The 24,055-nt window shown below is 35.6% G+C and overlaps 1 protein-coding gene across 1 annotated transcript in view; it reads left to right on the top strand.

Annotated features, from left to right (window-relative positions):
* Window positions 1-22,012, top strand: part of LOC105383973 — a 37,172-nt gene extending 15,160 nt beyond the window's left edge. The window contains exons 2-5 of the mRNA XM_038106384.2: window positions 9,081-9,287; window positions 11,665-11,839; window positions 18,680-18,784; window positions 21,725-22,012. Of these exons, the coding sequence (XP_037962312.2) occupies window positions 9,081-9,287; window positions 11,665-11,839; window positions 18,680-18,784; window positions 21,725-21,917 (680 nt within the window). The 3' untranslated portion in view covers window positions 21,918-22,012. The remainder of the gene's footprint in view (window positions 1-9,080; window positions 9,288-11,664; window positions 11,840-18,679; window positions 18,785-21,724) is intronic.
* Window positions 22,013-24,055: the final 2,043 nt, after the last annotated feature.

A 24,055-nucleotide genomic window follows, 5' to 3' on the forward strand; every position in this document is an offset into this window, starting at 1 on the left:
ATTGCACACAATCTAATTTAATTTAATGTATTGAATATACTGGAAGAATTATGCTTCCTCAATTTCAAATCAAATTATGTTGGTGTCATGAAAGTTGAAAAACTTCAATGACAACCAATGTGCAGTGATTTTGTATCTGTACACGATAAGATCGCGAGCTGTCAGTGCTGCCTAAACCGACGTGACCCTTCTTTGGAGGCCAGCGGCCAACTGAGTCAAACGTCACTTGTGTTTATGATTTTATAACACAGAAAGCCGCCATAGATATTTGTATGAAGATTTGAGGGAAAAAAATTGCTCAAGTTTGAGATTAATTTACACAAAATAAGTGTGTGTTTATTAAAAAACAAGGTATTTAGCGCCTAGTCCAAGCCTTTAACTTTATAATATGATAAAAATTATATGAAAATTCTTAATAATTACGACACAGTTGTTACAATACGGGAGTGTGATTTTCTGGTTTTTCGTCATATTCTGAATTTTATTTACAGTTATCCATAATCATTTACTTGAATTCGAATCATTCAGCACCTAGCTAGACTCTTCGGCTACTTGTGTGATTTTTTTCAAGGCTGTAGAGCATCATTTACTACATAATTCTATGACAATGCCAACCCTCGATTCCCTATTGCCGACCCTTAAGTTTGGTAAATAACTCATCCCGTTTTTGACAGAGGTGTCTTATTGTATTAGTGGTCCATTGTTTTTTGTTCCGTCTATTTGTAATAGTTGTACTATACATAGCTTTTTTATATGCGTTCAAGAAGCTTGATTTTATAAAGTTATATATGTCATTTGGGCAATCCATGGTGTCACAAGTTTCCCATTTAACATAATTTAATTCATATTGCAATATTTTATTGTTGAGCATTGATTTAGTTTTTGGGGCATCCTGTATGTGCGACGTGCCTGCGACGCTTACCGCCGTCATGCGGTGGTCCGCCAGAACAGTACCGAGAGCCGCCGTGTGTACATCTTCCTTACAGTTTCTTACCAGAATGTGATCTATGCATGTTTTAGAGACTACTCCTTTTTTTTCTTCAATGCTAGTGTAATCTGTTATTCCGCAACTGAATCCATTTTCTGACAAAATGTTCATGTATTGGTTTTTTATGGGGCTTTCGCATTTTAAGTCGATATTTATATCTCCAAGGATTATAAAGTTTTGATAAGTGTCGTGTTTGGATAATAAGTGTGATAGTTCATTGCAGAATAGGTGTTTACTTTTATCAGGTGGTCTATATAAAGCGCATATTAGCATTTTGTGATTATTCGATGGCGATAGTATACCTAAAATATTTTCACAGTGTAGGGTATGTGAATTTAGTAATTTAAATTGATATTTCTTATGCACATAAATAATAATACCACCGCCTTTGCGATGTTTGCGTAGTTTAGTATACATTTCATAGCCATAAATATTGAATAGACTACTTATGTTTTCAGTGATATTAGCCTCGGTAACTATAATAATATCTATAGTGAATTTCGTGTCTTCTACGCATTGTAATAATTTTGAAAAATTCTTTATCATAGACCGGAGGTTTATATGAATGCAAGTTAAATTAGGTGATTTAGGAATGTGTGTTAGGTAGTTATTTAAATTAGGACAGTTAAATAATTCTGTTACATTCATTTTAGTAGCCATTTAAAAGAGTAATATTAGGTTGGTAAACAATGTTATATCAGTAGTGGTGTGAGTAAATACAGTACCTAAGCAAGTTTTTGTATATCCGCTTCAGATCTGATGATAAGAGTTTTGCTTTTTTCATCTTTTCGAACCAGAACTTTACCCTCGTAGTTACACCAGATAAATTTGAAGGTTTCTTTTAGTTTTTGCTTGACTTGGTACAAAAGAGCCTTCGTGTAGGATGTTAGAGCGTGGCGCACATATACTTTGGTCGCAGCGGTTTCGTCAGAGGGTGTGGTAGATATAATATCTGATACTATGGGCTTGATGGTGCGAGCTGCTTGAACCCACGATATTGGATCGCATTCTTCTCTTAACTTCACGTATAGAGTACCAGCTGTTTTTTCTCCTTTCTTGGGCAATCTTCTCACTGATTTTATGCCACTGCTGTCTAGTTTTAGTTTATTTGCTAGGGTACTCATTATTTCCTTAGGGTTTTCCTGCTCCTTGTAGGGAACTCCAGCTATCTCCAGGTCGTTTGATAGTTGGTTCTGTTCCAGTTCAGTAAATCTTTGTTCTAATGCGGCTATTTTGGTTTCTAAATACTTGTTTGTGTTAGTAAGATATTCATTCTTCTTCTCTAGAGTTTTTATTTTGTTTTTCATTGCTTCAACATTATCGTCAAACTCATCTACTTTATTGCTGCAGTAGTCGACGGATAGCTGTAGTTCACTAAGTTGTTTTTTAATGCACTTATCGACGTCAACAGCTATATCCTGGAGGAGTTTTTTTACGTCAATTGAAGCAACATTTCTGATGTTAGTTTTTAATGCACTGTCATCTAGCTCGTTCTCATCTTCCAGGTCTTCCTCAGGTAGTACGAATGACTTCCTGTGTGACGAGTTTTGGTGACATTCGTTACACGTCCATTCCAAGTTTTCGGCACCCCGTAGTGCGGCGAGCTGCTTGCTAGTTAGGCCAGCACACTGGGTGCTTCCATGTACTATGAGGCTGCATTTGCTGCACTCCAGTCCTGGTGCTTTCTTAGTTATGGACTTCTTACAGTTGTCGCACTTCGGCATCACAGACGGTGGCATATTGAGGGTAGGTAACTTTTATACGTTAACGGCACACACAACTTTATAGCACGAATGACAGAAGATGATTATGACAATATAATATAACAGTAAGATTAATTAAAATTACAATCCTTTTCTATCTAACAACAACTGATGCGAGCATAATAAACTATTGTGTTCCTTTTTATAATATGTAAATAAATTGTATTCGTTCAAATTATCAACTTGAGCAAGAACCTTAATCTATTTTCGATGACTGATATACTCGTATATAATCTGTAAGTTTTCGTAAAACATATAAAAATCGCAAAAATTGCCTTCAATTAGCGCCATTATTGAGTTATTGTGCCAACGAACTTTCATTTTCGGCAATGTTTAGATGTGTCCGTTACTCAATCACCCACTTTGGTGCGTATATTTATTCATGATCATTTAGCGTCTATGTTTGTTTTCTTAAAGGAATTTGACCACATTCCTCCGGTGGACTGGCTAGAGAGATGATAGACACTGAAGCGAGGCCACTTTAGCACTGAAATTTAGCAGTGGTTCGAGCAAAGAGATTTACTTTTATTTAACCAACAGAAACGTACATTTGAGTGATTTTTCCGACAAATATTGTAGGCTCATCAATGAGTTTTTTAAATGTATTATGGCATTCACCATTCCGAGATTTAGTAATTAGCTTTAATAGATGATTTCCTTACAGAATGTAAGCCAGCTGTTTAAATTAATGTATAAATAACCATTAACATTTTTGGAGTCAAACTTAAATTTCGCATGACCGAAAGAGTGGTATCGCTGCCATGGTCTCACACTACAGTTAGTCGTTGCTCGTCCGAAGGCCGTCAGTTATGTATTCTGACCGCGAAGACTACGAGTGACCAACCAGATCAGACTTTTGTTATTATAACGTGTTATTGTTTGAAAGTGACAGTTAATTTAAGCATAATTATGTATTTCATGTATCATGTCATTTACAAGGTTCGTTTGTTTGGAGTTTTGCAAAGTACGATTAGTAGCGAATGTAGGTACTTGAACTGTTGTAGCGTTTGCCTGCAACGCAATAAGATTGTTATTTAACTAGTTACTTATGTGCAAAAAGTAAGTTTTAATTCATACTTTTTAGTGTTTTATAGAAACTAGGTTATTGCTGGTTATACTTGCATTACGTTAGGTGAGTGGAATGCCGATAACAATAAATTTGCGTGGTCATTAAATATTTTATTGCAAGTCAACTATGAATAATATACTAAAATATAGATAGATCAGTTTTTACTTCTTTTCTTAAGTATTTACAGTGTAAGTATTTGCTAAAACCGTCATTCAAAACGTTTTAAGTAAGTATAACTATATAATAATTGTCTCTTGTGATCAATAATAGAGAATACCTAAAGACGTGTCCTGGCCTTACCTAATGGGTGTATTGGCATCATATTATTGCACCAAATATGGTATCAACTGTCGATCATTCATCAAAGTAACTGTAGACCTGAGCTTTGCCGATGATTGAATAGTTTTCGTTGGGTGTCGTTTTGATCGACACGATGATTCATGGTTCACCAAGTGTCAAGTGATATGTGTCAGTTTAAGACACCGTTAGTTAGTATTTGATCGAAATACTTATAAGTGTGCGCTTACTGTTATGTTAAAGAATAATTAAAGTATTATTGACTTGACCTAGTGAGGTTACGTGATTAATTGAATTATTATCAAGGCTTGTATACGTATACTATTCGAACCGTTTAAATAACACTCATTTATATAAATTACACCCATTTATACACTATTGCACTTGGGAAGCAGCGTCCTCCGCTTGACGTAACAAACCGTCCTATACCTTTTCTTGATAAGTCTGGCGCCCCCTGCAGTCGGCGACTGAAGATAATCTGACTGGACATTCTGGACAATCCATTCACCACGGTGTACAACCCTTATCTACCGTCTATTAGTGTCTATTACCGACTAGCTAAGAAGAAAACTGTATTTAAAGTTGAATGAACGCAACGCACCGGGTGAAATGCAGTTTGCGGCTAGTCGGGCTCACTTTAGCTTGGCAAAAACCAACGAAAGAGGGATCACGCAGTCGGTACTTTTGATACAACGAAATAGAGTCATGGTTACGGCGCAAGCGCTACGCAACTTAGTTTTTCGTAAACTAGAGAGACCCCAGCCGACTACATTTTCTTGGCAAAGGCTATGTCGCTCGCACTTCCTTGTACCCAGTTACATAATAGATCGCCTGAAGCACTAGTATTATTATGTACAAGTACATTTTAATGAATGTCATGTCTCGAGCGCTGTTAGAATGGCATCTTGTTAGAGTTTTATTAACACTAATTGAAACAAGTGCCTATAATTAGTAGTTTCTACGCATTGAAATTAATCTACTTCGGGTGAAATCTCCTTTTGGTGAATAACAACACCAACAAATGGAACAACTGTAGAGGTTATGACCGGTAAAGTTAAAGTCAAAGCAAGTTAAATTATGATAAGGAACAGAAAAACTATAACTATTCCCGTCTAAAATGGAAGTTAAAAAGGGCTTCTCAAAAAACAATACTTACTAATATTTTCCATCAATTACTTTAACTCTAATCTCTGAGAGTGACAGAACCAAGGGCGTACCCAGGTAGGAGCAGGGGGGGGCAGCTGCCCCCCCCTAGAAGATAAAATAAACGTAAATTTTCCTGCCAAGTGGGAATTAAAAACGTGTTACTTACTGTGCGCAATATGAAGTGTTGGAAACAAAGTATCTTTTCTTTTTAGTCAGATATTTTGATTTAATATTCTTTTATCTATAATGTTTCAATATAACCCGAACCACCATCATCTCGGAACAGGTATGAGCTGCCCCCCCCCCCCTAGCTGAAATCCTGGGTACGCCCTTGGACAGAACAGTTCAATAGCTAAAGCGTCCAGTAACTTTCTTTTGAATAACCTTTACAGTGCCACAAACTTATCTGTTTCGGTGACAGCTCACGTCAAGGGCGTACCCAGGTAGGAGCAGGGGGGGGCAGCTGCCCCCCCCTAGAAGATAAAATAAACGTAAATTTTCCTGCCAAGTGGGAATTAAAAACGTGTTACTTACTGTGCCCAATATGAAGTGTTGGTAACAAAGTATCTTTTCTTTTTAGTCAGATATTTTGATTTAATATTCTTTTATCTATAAGTAATGTTTCAATATAACCCGACCGACCATCATCTCGGATCAGGTATGAGCTGCCCCCCCTTAGCTGAAATCCTGGGTACGCCCTTGGCTCACGTAAATGTGTAATATTTCTTCATTCTATAAGATTTTAAGTTTTCCTGTAGTGGTAATTCGCTCTTGTGGTTTCAATAAACCCTTCTGATCTATATCAATGTATAATTCATTAGTAAATATTGAGATATGGATCAATTTAGTTCGCTCTCACCGGAACAGATAAGTTTGTCGCACTGTACATTATCTAAAGCATGATACTATTTTTCTTAAATACTTTTTCGTAGGTATGTAGGTTATATTCAACTTAAATTCTAAAATGGGACTTTGATGCCTTACTAAGTATTTTTTTGTCCTCAGGCAATGAAGACCCATAACCATAATTCTTGTCCCAAAATCCCACAAAAATAAATGCTAAGGTCCTTTTACGACAAACTTTTTTTATGTGTTTTGATAACGTCAGCTTTCGGATCCAATACATTACCAGAGCAATGACCTCTACAAATAAACAAACATAAGTTAGCAAAAAATAAAAAGTTTATATTTCATCGAATTTTGTTTGAATGTTGTTACTTCTGGCCTTGCTTTTCAATATTTTTGTGTATAGAGATAAATTGAATCATCACGGCATAATCTATAATGTGCAGTGAAGCTACAAAAAATCACACGGAACGCTAAACACTAGAAAGCTAGAACAAAATTTACACAAGTAACGTTTATAATCTAGGATACCTAGATACATTAATTAATTCGACAGTTTCAAGATGATTTCATACAATTTGTCGGAACTCCACATCATTCGGTCACTTTGTGAATGACAATGATCTTGTAGAGCTAGATAGGCAAACAATGATGATTAATCATTAGCTGCGGTGCGATAAGGTCGTAAGGTTGTTGATATATCGGATTTGCGGTCAGTGCGGTGACTCCTAGCACTTCATAATACTGAGCACGTGCGTGAGACGTATAGTCAACAAAACAAGTATCCACCACTAATTTTGATTCTAAGTTTCATGGGAAAGATAGATATTTTGACTGTACAGAAAAACAAAATTATATAGGCAGCCGCATGGATGGAAATCGATATAGTACCGAGTTATTTGATTGGGTTTTAGGGAATATAAGGTATTGTATTTGACCATCCCAGGCATATAGAAATATATATTTAAATCTTATAAAAATACGATTTTGGATATCTTTAAACATTCTCTCTATAATATTAGTAGGTATAATTGTGAACCAGTCGTCACTGGATAGCAACCTTATCAACCTGTGCATTAATTGTTGGCAATGCCTAACAATTGGTATGAATTAATAACTTTCACAATCTCACGAATAGTTAAGGGAACAAATGGAGCAGAATATCACGAACGAACCAATATGCGTGAAATTATGTTCCGACTAATTCGGAGTTATCGGCAGTGACCGTGGGGCTCTCTTTGTAACTTTCTTTTTTATTCTCCCTGCCCGCATAAGTACGTATATTTGTTATGTCTTTTAAACGCTCCCTTACTACCTAATATAGGGTATATATAACTTAAAAAAAAGTTTAAGATTTTATATTTATAACCCCCAAAATCAATACGAAATACAATCAAATCAAAAAGTACAAACATAAAATTTTTCACTTACGTTCTACTGAGGGACGAATTCTGGGTTGGTAAAATGCATAAAATACTTAAGTATCACTTAAAAACCAAAAACATATAAATTTATCAACACTGAATATAACAATTTACCTATAGTTGACAGAGGTTATTTAGCATTCAGGAGAGCAGCCTGCTTACGTAAGCCGAGATGCGACCTCGATACTGCAGGCGAATAGTTTCCGTGACCAACAACAAAAGAATAAATACCTATAGCTATTGTTATCCGCCACATTCATAATAGGACGAGTTTTCAGATTAATTCATCTTGAGCATCATCGCCATTCATCACGGCGTCATCATAGGCTTTCTAGATTCTAACAGGATGTCTAGATTTGCTCCATAAGAGTTATAAACAAATCAGTCCTCAGTAATCATATTCTATCCATGAATTAGCAATATGGCCAAGGATTATAGGTATTCTATTCTATTCTATTCTCATAGGGGGTGAAGTTCCTGTACGTGGCTCTCTCGAGTGGAACCTTTGTACATATCCCCTTGATTTCAGCTCAGCCAGCCTAGCTCCCGAGTAAACTGGAGTAGGATTATAGGTATTAAATATTATTAATTATTGCTGTGGCTCAGTTATTGCACAAAAAATATAAACTTTACGCGTCGCATACCTACTTACAAAAACTACTGAAGGTTAATTTATCAATTATCTCATAAAAATAAGATAACTTAAGAAATGTCATTTTAGTTTCATTGTTAAAATAATATGAAGAAAAAAAACATCTGAATGAACAAAAACAATGCCACTTCCGTTCCTTACCTTCTATCCAGGGTTAACGAATTAAAGATTTTTGATAAACAAACCTAGAGACTAATGGAATTAATTATATCAAAGTCTTATTTTATTATAGTAACCCTTTCCACAGCTTCAGCATTTTTTATCCTCATACTCGTAGGCACGTTAATAATAGAATGAAAATAATTACTGACCTATTACAATAATACAACCTATTCATCTGTTACATTCATGGCCTGAAAATATAAGGCTTTAAATCCGAAACAGATTCTCACTAATGGAAGCATTAAGCCCCACAGGACTGGGCCCCAAGTCTGCTAAGGAATGGCGGCACAGTTGTGTGTCAGCAGCATGGGTTTCGCACTATAGGTATTCATTATCTGCGTTTTAGGAAATATTTATTGCGTCTTTTTTAAAGAACTAACGTTAATAAACAGTAATAAGTGGTAAGTGTTTCATATTGCACTACTGGGACTCACTAAACAAGAGAAAACGGATACCTAAAGTCGTAAAACCATTCAGACGACACAGCATTGAGCCACCATTCCTTAGCAGACTTGAGGCCCTGAATCCTCGGCCATCCACCACACATTTGGTATATACACTTCACATTTAAAGCGTCTCTCAAACAACTAGCCCTAATCCAACTCTAGTTATGGTCACCAATACGATCAGAATAACCTCAGCAAAGATCCATGCTTATTCGCAAGAATACTTTCTTACCTCCACCGCTCCTTATTCGACAGAACACCTTCTAACCGCGCTCCCTTCTTCGCAGGAATACTGCCCGAGGCGCTCCGCACGAAGTGCATCCGCTGCACGGACCGGCAGAAGCGCACGGCGGTGAAGGTGATCAAGCGGCTCAAGTACGAATACCCCTCCGAGTGGGCCAAGCTGTCGTGCCGCTGGGACCCGTCAGGGGACTTCACTAGGTTCTTCGAGGAGTTCCTGGCTAAGGAGGCCTTTAATACTATCTCCGGGACTGGTATGTTTGTTTAGTTGTACGGTCATCTGCATAAGTAGCTATACACTTTTGTTCCTTGTCAAACTGTCAATGTTTTAATAGGCAGTTTGTGAGTTTGACAAGGTACAAAAGTGTACAGCTACTTATGCAGCTGGCTGTACCTTTACTTTTTAATATATGTTTTTGTACAAGATTGACATAAACTCGCAGTAGTTAAAACAGATATGCCCAGAATTCGATATACGATTGTGATATACGAATATCGTTTGACTGACGTAAAGAGTCGAAACTCGTGTGTTTCAAAGTAAATTTTTAACCTTGTTGTTAATTTACAATACAGTCTATAAATTTGAGGGTAAGTATCTATCAATGGAGCCGGGGAATTTTATCGACAAAGTCACCTTTATCAGCAAAAAAGAGTATAATTATATATAATATTATATAATTATACCTACATGTACCGTATCCTTTAATCGTTCTTTTTGGATGGGTGTGGTGGTATTTTAGGTATAGTGTCTGAAGTGGTCCATATTTCATATTTTGAACCGGGATATCCAAGTTAGATACGATATTATAAACATTGAAGCCTATAACGCGCCGTCTATTTAGTTATCCGTAATTATAGTTAGATACTACAACGAACAAGTTTACGTATGAGGTATGAGATAGGTTTTTTCCTTGATTTACAATTAGTTTTTTAAGCTCTCTTTAATCTGGATATAGCGATTGATCAATTTGCAACCGGTTGTACATTTTTCTACCTCTTCATTTATGCATAATTCATAACCGAGCTTTATACTCAGAGTCGGTACCCGTTTCTTCATGCTTAATGTAATCTGTTCTAATACCGAGCTATTTATATTTTCATGTTTGATTGATACTGGTAATCGTAACATTTTAGTGTATAAAATAGTTTTTACGAAAGGAGTAATCCAAAGCCCAAGACTAAATTTGCCTGTCTTTTAATCATGGTAACAAACTCTAAAAATGGCTAACAGATGCGATATCGAAAAGTTTAGCAAGTACTTAATAGGATATATTTCCTTTTAGGTACTTAAACATTTTTTTAACATTACAATTTCATATACCTACCTACATAGTACAGTTAACTAGATTATGAAATTGCTTTTTAATGGATGTGCTAATTTAGAATGTTTCTGTTTTGTTTCTACACTTGTGGCTAAGTAAATACGAGTAGGTAGGGTAGGTACGAGTATATAGTTAGTGTAACCTTTACATCACTTGACATTACACTTTCAAGTTTCAAAGATATGGAAAGATCAAGTCAAGTTTCTAAGCAACCTGGCCTTAAGTAGTACTTACAAGCTGCACGTGAGTTTAAATTATGTCACACTCTTCAGGGCTAGCACGGGGCGCATTTAAGGCGTGACATAAGTTTTGCATCGCGCTCACTCACATCGCGCAGCGTCAAGAGCGAGTGCGACGTAGAACTTTTGACACGTTTTAATTGCGCCCCGTGCTAGCCCTTCTGAACTGAGTATAAGAACAAAAAGATTGGTTACCGTGTATTGAGGGAATTGTTATCCACCATGTTTGCTGTATCAAATAGTTAGCAACTACGACAAGTTAATAGGTAGGTTACTTTCATTCTATAATTTTATGGCTGCAAGCCAAACAATTTTAGTTTTTCGGTTTACTTTTATCGACCGAACCACATTTAGCATGGTTACGTTTATGTGGGTATTCTCATATAATAGTTAAGTAGTCATTTATTTATAACTAACCCATACAGAGTTCAAATTCAAGGCAATTGTCTAATTGAATAAATAGAAAACCGTTACTAGTACCTACTTAAACTTAAATAAAATAAAAAAGATAACTATGAACATGAATAGAATATAATGGCCTCGCTTAGAGTATTCTAAGTTTTGTATTTATATTTTTTATAGTTGACTCATTATTAATTCACAACATAATTACTTAAAACAATTAAAAATAACTTTAATTATTTAACTGCGTAGGCACCTATGACATGCAGATGTAGAACCTATTTTTGTTATTGGTTAAAGAATGCCATAACAGTTAGACCACTTTAGACCAATTTTATAACGCATATTTGGACTAATTTGTTAAACTTTGGCAAAAAAAACTTTTACACATCTAATGGGCGGCATCTTCCCTATTATTTGTTATTTACATTTTTGATGGGCAGTTATACCTACTATAGGTACTCTTAGTTCGTGGCTTTGAGAAGGTACAGACTTGCTAATAATAGTTTATTTCTTCTTCACAATATTCCATTCCAATAAACGCACTCCGAGAAAAAGTTGACGTAGGTAGTTATGACACGAAATAATTAAGTGGTGTAAGCAGGCCTAAGTACCTAAACTAAAACTTATTTAAAACCTGTCTCTATAAAACAAGTTGTATCCCTCAGGTAACGAGCTCCCAGGCACGCTGACGTCACAGGCGACCCCGGCGCCCCCGCCCCCGCCGCCGCCCCCCGTGCCGGCGCTCTCGGCGAGGTTCCCCGAGGTGATGGACACGGAACCCCCCACCGCTACCCCCAGAGTGGACTACTCCACCCCGCCGAGACCCGCCATTTTGAACAGGTATGTACCTACTCTATGTCGACTACGAGGATTTCAGATTCCCCCTAGGATGGCGGCGGTGAGCGTAAGTTTTGATCATTTACGTAAAGATACATTTTTAGTTGCGTAGTAGCTACATGCTGCCCAATACATAATCTAGGATACGTCTTGTTAAACTTACACTTTGTTCTTTATCGTGAGAGTAAGTCGTTTGCCCGCCACTACTCGAACGAACGGTGTAAAAACTGGCACTTCGCATACAGCACATCCTTACTTCATTACCACAAGTTGGATAAATCTTACCGAAAGCTTTAAGTTTCTTACACGGTATAAATCCCTGTTTGAATTTTTATTGACATTAGAATTACAATAACTAGGTTCTAGATACGTGTTTAGACACGTGCCCTAAGTAGGTAAGTACTTATTTAATATGAACTACGTCGTACACAGTTTATAAGATCTTCTTTATAGGTGGTAAGCAATAGTCGGATCTTATTACAATCACAAATTATGACTAACGTCGCAAACATTTTACTGTAATACGTGCGACTATTCACATCTGTAGGAAATACACTCATATTAAATTAAAAACATTACTTTTATTGAGTAAGTACATAAATATTAATATGTGCAAAAAATATTGTAACTAATGAACATAATAGTATATATTTTTAAATTAGCTATTTAAAATGTATATACAGATACATACACCCTGCTATATAAAAAAAACCCGCATTGATAGCATTTTCCTTGGAAATTTCTGGGATAAGTAGCAGTAGAGATAATGAGCTATTTAATAAGATAAATAATTTGTGAGGCTACCCATACATTTTTGACTTATACCATAGAATAACGAGTACTAGTACTACTGTACTTGTTATTTTATGCTTATACTTAGCCAATCTTACTTACGAGTAAACGAACAATTATTAAATCTTTCCTTTGGTATTGGTACTACCTATATTAGTTTAGATAGTTAGGTACGTAAATTGATTTAAAAATACCAAACTCACAGAATAACTTTAGATTCGCGGATTTTTCCCCAATGGAGTAATGGACAAATCTTCAAATTAATGTATTTTTTGGCGAACAGGTTTGTTGTCGACTTGTTAAGAAAAACCCATCCCAGCACAGGTATTTATCAGATGGAGGTATTTTCCTAATCGATTGCATGTAAAAACCATACACATATTATTTTTTATGATGGAACTCAGTATTATTAAATTAACTGAATCTCTATAAATAATTCAAGGAATTTTATAAAAAGCTTGTTGATCGCTATCGTTTTTTATTCTTATAAACGGTTTTAATTACGTACTGAGTACATAATCTTCCTCTCATCCGTAGGAACAACTTACTTAATATTAATTATTTTAAAAGTTGCTAATATATGGGGTAATATAATAAAAATGTGAGTAGTAAGTACATAGTTAGTTAATTTGTAACGCTTCATAACGTGCACGCCGACTCGCAGTGTTGATGATTTCTTATAATAGTTATCATTATAATATAACACCTATATGTATATCCCATATAGTCTTTACATACAAATACACAGCGATAAATAAGATAAGCTTATTTTTTTATTTATAAAGATAAATATTCAGAAATAAGGGGGTATATTTTTAGAAAGATAGAGGTATATCAAAATATACTAAAGTAACCTTTTGATACAGTATACTATAAGTACTTACTTATAATTGTTACTTACATATTATCTCATATTATTATACCTAGGTACATTCAAATAATCCTAACTAATATTATAAATGCGAAAGTAACTGTGTCTGTCTGTATGTCTGTCTGTTACTCTTTCACGCCAAAACTACTGAACGGATTTGAATGAAATTTGGTACACAACACATACGGTCTAGACCCTGGGAAAGAACATAAGCTACTTTTTATCCCGGAATTCCCACGGGAAAACTTTTTAAGGCGAAGCGAAGCGCGCGGGAACAGCTAGTAACTAAATAAATCCTTCAAATGTCCAAAAATGTTTCGTAAGCATATTATCTTTTGTATCATGTGTTTTTATTTCCGAATGTAGGTTTTTAGGTGCCCTGTTCTGAATCAATAATAATTAAAGACCCAAAGAAGGTTATCAAGATAAAATAATATTCTTAGTACTTACATAATTATACTTAGGCAGGCATGAAAATAAGGGATTCGTATTTAATTGGATTTTGGGGTCACTCAAGGAAAACAACAATCTTTGAAGATATTTTTAGCACACACGTTTTTGGGTCCGCATTTAAAAGGTTCACCAGGTCTAAATTTTTAAGAAACTAGCGTTTGCGTGTAGTTAGTTACTGACTCTGATCATTATCATCGATACCAAAATACTGCTACCCTATTATTGCTAACCACGAAAATATGTTCACAGTATGCCTAGTATATTATTTCTCTAAAACTAACATTTAAACTTTAATATAATTGAATATGTCATCAGTTTAAGTAAAAAAATGTCCTATTACTTAATTAACTAATTCAACTTTTTTGAAATGTAAGTTTTTATAAATAACAGAAAAATGACACACACACACACACACACTCACAACCTATCATTCTTGGAATAATGAAACGAAATCCAACCCATCCGACAAATACTTATCTACTACAAAATATTACCTATGTAGTCTATCTATTCTATTGCATTAAACTGCATAGACTATTGAACCGTTGCATAGAAATTAAGAAAAAAAATGTCAGTCAGTCGGTCACTGCGCAAGTGCATACCCACATTAGTGTGTCAATATTGGTACCAACACTACCAACGTAAGTGTACGAAACAGTTTCATTCATGCATAGTAATAATAACTTCTCAAACAAACAATGCAATTCTGTACTTTTATACGGATTTTCTCACGGTACCGGTGCTGGTGTCATGGCAATAATAATTAATTGCAGAAAAGTATTATTTGTGATAGATAATAAAGTACTTACGTACTTGGGTCTAGCTAGACTCTAGAGAGCGTTTAAAAAGTTTTTGGTATGATTTTACAAACTTGTAGAACAAATGTTATTCAGCTTTGTCACCCCGTCGTGACTATAGCAGGTACAATTTGTAATTTCCTTTTCTATTTAAACTTTTATTCATACGAGAATCTGTTTCGACTAGAAAATATCAACAACTAAACAAACACGTCTCAAAAGTACCTACCCGAGTCCGCGTTGTTCTACCTCTATGCTCAAAAACAAAAAAGATCGCGATCCCGAAAAGGAATACAAAATCGTGACATTCATGGTCTACGACCTTCGCGGTCTAAATGACAAAGTTAGACAAAGAAGTTAGTACCTACATACCTACCTAACCACTACAACAGTGCTTTAACAATTAACTACTTAACTAAATACCCAGATCAAATTAACACACATCAATGCTAACCTCAAGCATCAATAGCGAGTAGGTATAGTTCATTTGACAGATTATTGATACGTTTCATGGTTGTTAGTATAAAATTGATTATGAAATGAAATGAAATATTTATTTAAGTATACAGGATAAGTTATTCAAAAAATATCACTAGCCCCACACTAGGATACCCTGTGTTGTGGGTACTAGTCTCTTCCGATATTGTGCAATATAACTACTTATAACTAAATCCAACAATCATTAAAAATCGTGAATTACTAATTAACTCAGCAAATATGAAGTTATTACATTGTTGAACCATTAAACAATTAAATTAAGTTGTACAACTAAACAATTTAACAATTCAATAGTTTTTATTAACTTTAGAAAAACAATATATATAACGTTTTATTTATGTACAGAGCTTTTCTGGACTACGATGCATTGTTAAGATGAGCATAGCAAGACAAGCCCCGTAAAACGGTAGATTATCTTAAAATAGTTTACTTAAGTAAACGATAGATTAATTAGAATAGACACATATTTATAGATAGGATATAAGTACCTAGAAGAATAATAATGTAGTCACTTGTTTTGAACATCTTCAACAGAACTCACGAATCACGAAAAATCGTGTGACCTAATTAAAATATTTTAGTTGTTTTGTTTCATGTACACATAATATATTTTTGGAATTCGTTCTAGAGAGATACTCATTTAAAAACAAAAAAGTTCGAAAAAAACATGTTGTTTAATTCTAAAAACAAGTATAACTATAATTAGATTTGAACTTATAATATTTTATTGCCCGAAGCTTGCATTCATAAAAACCGAAAACATTCCATTCGGCAGATTTTATTTGCAAACAACATCCTTGTTTTATGAATTATTATTATATTATGAAGAGGATGCTACTGTTTTAACTGTGATTTGCTAAGATCAGATAATCTACAATCCAATGCTTGGTAGGTAAGTAGGTAAATAATTTTATTATCTTTCCAGTTAAAATAAATTATATTTAAATATACCTACGTATATTTGTCACGCAGGACATACAAGTACTAACGCGAAAGATGATGGATGATATCTTTCTTCAGATACCATAGTACAGGTAGACCTAACCAAAACAGTTGGTAGCAAAACCTTCCCAAACATACCAACCTAATAAGTACCTATACCTCTTCGTAGCATGTTGCTGAATAGAGCTGATTTGGGGTGACGGTCACCATATAACAACAAATGTATTTATTTTACCAATATCCGTATAAAAATCTTGTAGATAAAGGTACTAAAATTCGTTCCATGGCCCCAAAACCGGGTTTACTTCCAATGTAAACCATGCGTAATATTCTTCCGTTACTTTTACATGCAGTTCCACCAGCCAGGGCCAAGTGCAAGGATTTGTTCATGATTTAACCGCTCCATATCGATTCCGGTCCCGAATGTAGAGCAATAACGGTGAGGTCTATATTTACTGCCCTTACTTGCGAAATGTGATACCAGCTTTTAGGTTAAGGTGATCAGTGTGATCACATTTTGTTTACTGAAGTCGTGCCATTTGTTTAGTACTTTTATGTAATTTTTGTAAAACATTTTTCGAAGTTATTTTACGTTGGCTTGTATTTAAACCTCCACCAGAAATTATATGATACTGCCGCCAATAAATTCGAAATCTCCGCCAAAACGGATAAATCATCACCAAATCATGCTTCCCAAAATATTTTTGAAATGAACCAAATTATTTTTTACTGCATACTGTAAAACTATATTGACACCATTAAAATTTATTTCAAACCAAATAAAGTATATCGTCGCTAAATAGATGTAACCAATATATTCTTTTATCAGTATCATTTTAATAATCCTTCCTAACCAAAAAAAGTTAAAGTAAATATTAAAAATTAAGTTTATACCAAACAATCAATAGCTTTATCCCAAAACAAAGTCACTTGTTAAATTGCTTTAAAAATTAATTAAATCATTAGTATGTGCCTAGTAAAATCTATCCGTTACGCCATCTCGACTCCCATTCGTGTGGCCGTGTGGCCGAGGGTTTGAATTCTGTCATGTACCAATAAATTCTATAGAAATAAGGAATTGAAATACAATTTATTATAGTTAAGTGATTGGTGCTTGGGGTTTCTCTGATGGATCATATCAGAAATGAGGTTATCTGTCAGAGGACTAAGGTTACCGACATAGCTGTCAAAATATGCAAGCTGAAGTTTAGTGGCAGTGGGCTGGTCATATCTGCCGAAGAACCGATAACCGTTGGCGTAGACGAGTTCTCTAGTGGAGACCTCGAACAGGCAAACGCAGCGTGGGACGCCCTCCTGCCCGCTAGACTGACGACCTTAGGCGGGTTTCAGACGGTAGTGGTTGGATGAGGAAGGCCGAGGACCGAGTGTTGTGGCGCTCCTTGGGAGAGGCCTATGTCCAGCAGTGGATGATTATTGGCTGATGATCATGATGATGATACGTAAATGTATGTATATGAGTATGCGGGCGTGGTGGGATGGCGCCGCTCAAATTTGACCTTGTCCAGAATTTGCTGCGATGTATTGAGGTCGATGGACTAGACATCATTAATACATTGCGTCCACAAGCATCGCGCAAATTCAAAATTCATGCCGCACCACTCGTAGAGCCGCAAATACCTACATATTAAAATTAACAGGTAATCGATTACCTTTATACTATACTAGCTGCTCCCGCGAGCTTCGATTCGCCTTTTTCCCGTGGGAATTCCGGGATAAAAAATAGCCTATGTTCTTTCCCATGGTCTATACCATATGTATACTGTATACCAAAATTAATTCAAATCCGTTCAGTGGTTTTGTCGTGAAAGAGTAACAGACAGACACAGTTACTTTCGCATTCATAATATTAGTTAGGATTAGGATTATTGTTGTTGGGTAGGTTAATTTGGTGATATAAAAAAAAATTGAACACTTAGTTTTGGTTTCAATGTTTATATTTTAGTATAGCATAATTTGGTGATGATTTATCCGTTTTGGCGACGAAAAAGATTTTCTATTGTAAACTTGCAATTATTAGGAGGCGTGTTTATTTTTTTTGGAACGTAAACGTTTTTTTTTGGGATTTCGATTTTGGAGTTGGTTTAATTAATTTGGTTTTAATTTATTTTTTTGGTGCAATGTATTAGCGTACAATTATTTTTTTTGGTGATGATTTAAATTGTACCCTTTTACGTTGTCGTGTTCAAAGTAAGAAAATTCTACTTTTATTACCATGATGCCTGCGCCGATGCCAATAATGGACGCCGACCCTAATATACAGTTTACTTTCAGTAAAACAGATCGATCCTGTAGGTGGTAGGTGTAATCAGGGTATAAGTGTCGCGTTAAAAATATCTCATGAACATTTAGTACACATAGGTATTATAAATTAAATGTAGTTACGTCAGCTCACTATAAATAATAATATGATTTCTTGTCTACCAGACTACCTTCATCGCAAGCTAACAACACAAAACCTCCACCTTCCAGGTTCGGAGACGACGGTGAGCTGATGCTGGGCAGTCCGTCCTCGGTGCCGCAGCGGCCCTCCATGCGGCCCGACCCCACCGCCACCGCAAGACCCATGCAGACCAGGTGACTACCACTTCTGGGTTTAACTTACACCCTCATTACAACTACCAAGTAGTGTGGCGAGTCACGAGACAGTATCCTCGGCCGAGCACTCGTTCAATTGCTAGCCGTTCATTAGAATATTTTCTCTCCACTCTAAAGCGGTAAAGTTGGTGATGAAATACTAGAGCCGGACTATAGGTCTTGTCACAGTTTTCACCGTGGAAGCATAGGATTAGCCGTTCCGATTGGCGACATATTCGAATAGGATGTTGGTGATGACTGGAAGAGGGTGACTCTGTAAAGTTTTATCAATACGACGGTCGATGTTTATCGAATTTTAATAATCGTCCCCTTTCGGCTTTCTATTTCTATATAGATTTTGCTACAGCTTGTGAAAAGCCATTTATATATTCCTTCATTTTTATCATTCAACTCTAGTGTAGCACATTAGCTGCTATTGAAAACTTAATTTCAGTTTAAAACGAGTATCTATGCAATTTTAATTACTTTTAATAACTGGACAAAAACGATTTCCGTACAATAATTTACTGAGATATGTATACATATAGTTAGAGTACCTATATTCCGTTTATTTAACCGGTTATTGTAAGCTTGCAACAAATCAATCTAGATAAGTATGTTAAGCTCAAACTTTTAAAGAAGATTATAATTGTTTCCAACAAAAATAACAACAATGTTAAGTACTACATTTACTTCCAACATAAGTAAATTGCATTTACATTTCCTTGCCGCTCCGTAGGAAATTAAATGCCGTATTCATTTCTGAATTATGCACAATATTATCTGATCGGAAATGATCATTATTCCAACAACTTCTGCGATGTAAATGTGAAGTGGACATGTTTTACAACTTACCTACGTAGAACAATTACACACAAAGTGAGGATTAAGGATGCAGCATACAAATTATCTACTTATTTTATTATACAAGTATGTGATTGAGATCTGTAGGTACTACCTATTAGGCGGTTAGTAAAGATTGGTTAACTATACTATTTCATCCTCATTCTCATGCATCCAATAGGAATCGGCAATCGGCCACCTGTTTAATAGCCTTACCTAAATAAATATTTAAATAAAAATGAATAAGTAAATAAATTCAAAGCTCATACCAAAACAATGTGGAAAATGGAAACGTTGTAAACAAAAGAACAGTTCGATATCAAATATTATAAATTACAACAATCTGAGTACATTATAAATTGATTGCATCGTGTGCATTATCCGATTAGAATAATAAATTCAACGCTAGGCTACCCACCTTTTGCCTAGCCTTTGCCTAGCCTAGTAGGTACTGTCAGCAAAAGATATGCGTATGCCATCCCAGTGTCACATTATGATTCTATAAGACTTTATTTAAGGATGGAAGATAGAATAGATAGATAAATGAAAATTAGGTTTGATCGATAGGTATATACATTTATTAACAATTAATTTGATGTCATGTTTCAATATCACCCGTCAGTGAATCATAAAACTAAAGTGTTTGCGCTGAGGTGGCATTAATATTTTTTTTGCTGTCTGTACATAAGTAGGTGCAACAAGCAGTCCTAGGTTCATAAATTCATATCGGGTTCCTATAGGTTTGCCTACTCGCCATGACCTACCAGATGTGATACTGCGAGCCTTTACATGGCCAACCAATGCATATTTATAGAAATAATAGAGAAAGATTATCTACTTATTATTTACAATGTTTTCAACTACTCGTATGTACACGTAACCAAATGATAAACTTAGGAAAATCAGTAATTTGTAAGAACTTGTAACTATCCAGAACCCGAGACCTTAGTGATCGTAGTTGCTTAGGTTTTAAAGGATTCTTAATTTGGTCCCTGGATACTAAGACCTGGATTAGTGACAAACCTCCATACCCATTTATGATAATAGTTGCCAAGTACTTACTTAGTTATTTATCTCGGCTAATAATATGTTCAATATATTTGCCACCTTAAGCCATTATTTAATCATCTACTTACCTCTATATCTAGCTAGTTAATAATAATAAGTTAATAAGCCACACGATTATCTTATTTCTACATGATGCTCTTTTTAATGAATGAAACGTGATAAACGTGCTTGTAGACAATAAAATGCATTGAACTGATTATACCTAGAAAAATATATAGGTATCGTAGGGTATGGATAATTATAATTACCTACTCCATAGGAAAGTTCTCGGGAAAGCAGTAAGATAATGTAGGTACTTAAGTAGTTAGATTTGTTTCTTCCAAAATTCTCTATGTTCCTAAAAGTTTATCTATGGATAAGTTATAGATTATGCAATTTTTGTGTACTTTCTAACTGCTTTCCCGAGAACTTTTTTATTTATTTATAAACACTTTATTGTACATTATAAAGTTACAATTAAAAAAGGTGAAGAACATTAAAAGATTTTCCTATGAAGTAATTAATTATCCATATCCTACGATCCTTTATTTATATATTTTTCTATAGGTAGGTAGTTATGTATACTTGTATTCACATCGGTAGGTACTACATATATAATTAACCTATATAATATAATGATATATTTACCCTACGACCGAATGGCGTAGTGGTTAGTGACCCTGACTACTGACCCGATGGTCCCGGGTTCGATTCCCGGCTGGGGCAGATATTTGTTTAAACACAGATATTTGTTCTCGGGTCTTGGATGTGCCCGTAAAATGGCAATAGGCCCGCCCCCTATTACATTGGGACAAACATAACACTCTGGCGAAAAGTGGGTGCAGCAATGCACCTCTGCCTACCCCGCAAGGGAGTACATTAGTACAAGGCGTGAGTGCGTGATTTTTTTTATATATATATTTACCCTACGCGGGCTGCCCTGGGGGAGAGCCGGAGGTCTAAACAGTTAATACTTTCCTTTCATACACCCAAACCCAAAAGGTCCCACCGACAACCTTATACTAAACACCTCTCTTTACCCTTCCCCAGAGCAACACAAACGACCTGGTCCAGCTCTGCCTCAGACGCCGTGCCCACGAGGTTCCCTCTCCGGAACGACATCCCACCGCCCTACTCCACAGCCATCACATTCATCGACCAGATCGGCTACAAGATCATACGGACCACGGAGCTAGTCACAGACATCTTGAAGAACACGGTCCGAGCTGTGGTTGGACGGTAGATTGCAAGATGGTCGCGGTGACGGTTGCATTTCTTGTGTACAGGGTGTGAAAGTGATGTAAATTGAACTACTTGATCTACTGATTGAACTGGACTGGTTTTCAAAAGAAACATACCCTAAAATAGACATTTATAGTGTTGTGTACCAGAGCAGAGTAACTTTTTTATGTATTATGAAAATTGTACGAAACATCGATAAAAAAATATATTTCGATACGTCCGGTTTATTTAGACAAGTAGATCATTGTGGTTCTATTTTTGGGAGCGTGTCCATTACAGCTTGTGTGTATGTAGTTAGGTAGGTTTTATGAGAAATAGATCGTGCGATTTCTCGCCAATTACAATTTGTAGGCACCTATTTCGTTATCGGTTGACAACCAACGAAGTATTGTGTTTCACATTATGTGTGAGAGTTTTTATGTTGTTTGTGATCTACCTACTTGTAATGTGGTAAATTGACTACAATGGATAGGTTGGAAGTGTAAATGTTGGTATATTTGTTTCAATGCAACGCAATGTGGATATTTCAACAAATAAAATGTTCTATGAAATGTCACTAAATTAAATTAGGTAGGTAGGTAGGTATAAATAGCAGTCACAACACTACTTTAAAAAAATTATAAGTAATGAATACTTAGGAAACTACCTATTTAATGTTAGGCGAACCGTTTGACCTGAAGAAAAACTTTAAATTGAATGTGATTGAAAATTTGGATTGGTAGGTAGGTACACTAGGTACTAGGTACAATGAAAATCGAAAGTAGGTACTTTTCATAATAAGTTGATATTACTTATACAATTTAAACAGACAAGTAAAGAGGTGTCTGAAAGTTAAATTTTGCGAGAAAGAATAGGTAGGTTAGCTTGTAACAAATACGTAAATTATTTATGCCTGTGAAGGTTTTAGTTATTAAGGTGTTGAAGGGACCCCGAACTCATAGTCTTGTAAATACTTAATTAATGGAACATAATTCATTGGACACCCTATAAGTATATGTTACAACTTATAACTAAGTACCTATACTTAAGTTATATTTAGATTTAAGTTTTTTATTTTAAGATTATAAGTCGGACAAAATAAATTAATTTCTTATTATAAGTGAATTTTTATTTTGTGCAGCAACTCACAAACCTTAGGTAAATATATTTTGAGTTACTGTTAGAAAAGTAAGAAAACCATTTAAAACTTTAAAATGGAGTTGCAAGATACCGCTACATCTCTGAAAGACCTCATCACAAATGAGGTACTTACTTACTTATTAATCACTCTGCTAAATCGACGACTGTAAGGTCGCCATGTAAGGAGGCGCGATAGTTAATCCTCCTCCTTCCTTCCTGCCGCTGGCCTAGTGCGGGTTGGTGGACCCCAACACAAGCAAGCTTGTGCTGAGAGAGTTGTCGGGTAAGTGGGCAACCCGACTGTCACCCAACTCACCTGATACCTCCCTATAATTATATGGACGGATTGAAGTCTATTGAAAGTAATAATTGTGGTATAGATCTAGACACGCGGTAGCGTGTCAAGCCAAGTTCGAAAAACAGAACTGGCGAGCCGCACCGTGTGTAATTTTACACGAACCATTTCGAGACACTTTTGACCCCCTCATAAATCAAAAACTATTTAATATAAACGTATGAAATTTGGCTCATATATTGACACTAGCGAGATACATATGTGTTCTAAATTTCATAAGCGTATCTCAAACGGTTATTTAGATATTAATGTCCAAAAAACCTCATTTTTAAAATTGACTGACTCACTCACGTATAGATCAAAACTCTTATGGTACTATTACTATCATAATATGCGAAAACTATGAAATGGTTTTGAGATGCATTTGCATAATATTAATGTTAACTAGTTTTAGATAGCTGTTAATAGAATGGAATGGAATGGGATGGGATCAAATCGGATCGGATCGTATTGGATGGAATCGGATATGTACGGATCGGATGGGAACGGATCGTATTGGATGGGATTGGATCAAATCGGATCGGATCGGATTAGATGGAATCTGCTCGAATCGGACGGATCGTACAGATCGGACAGATCAGATGTATCGGATCGGATCTGCTCAAATCGGATCGGATCAGATCGGTTCCGATGAGATTGGATGGGTACGGATCGTATCGGATGGA

The sequence above is a fragment of the Plutella xylostella genome, chromosome 19, assembly GCF_932276165.1.
Source record: "Plutella xylostella chromosome 19, ilPluXylo3.1, whole genome shotgun sequence".
Taxonomy (NCBI): Eukaryota; Metazoa; Arthropoda; class Insecta; order Lepidoptera; family Plutellidae; genus Plutella; species Plutella xylostella.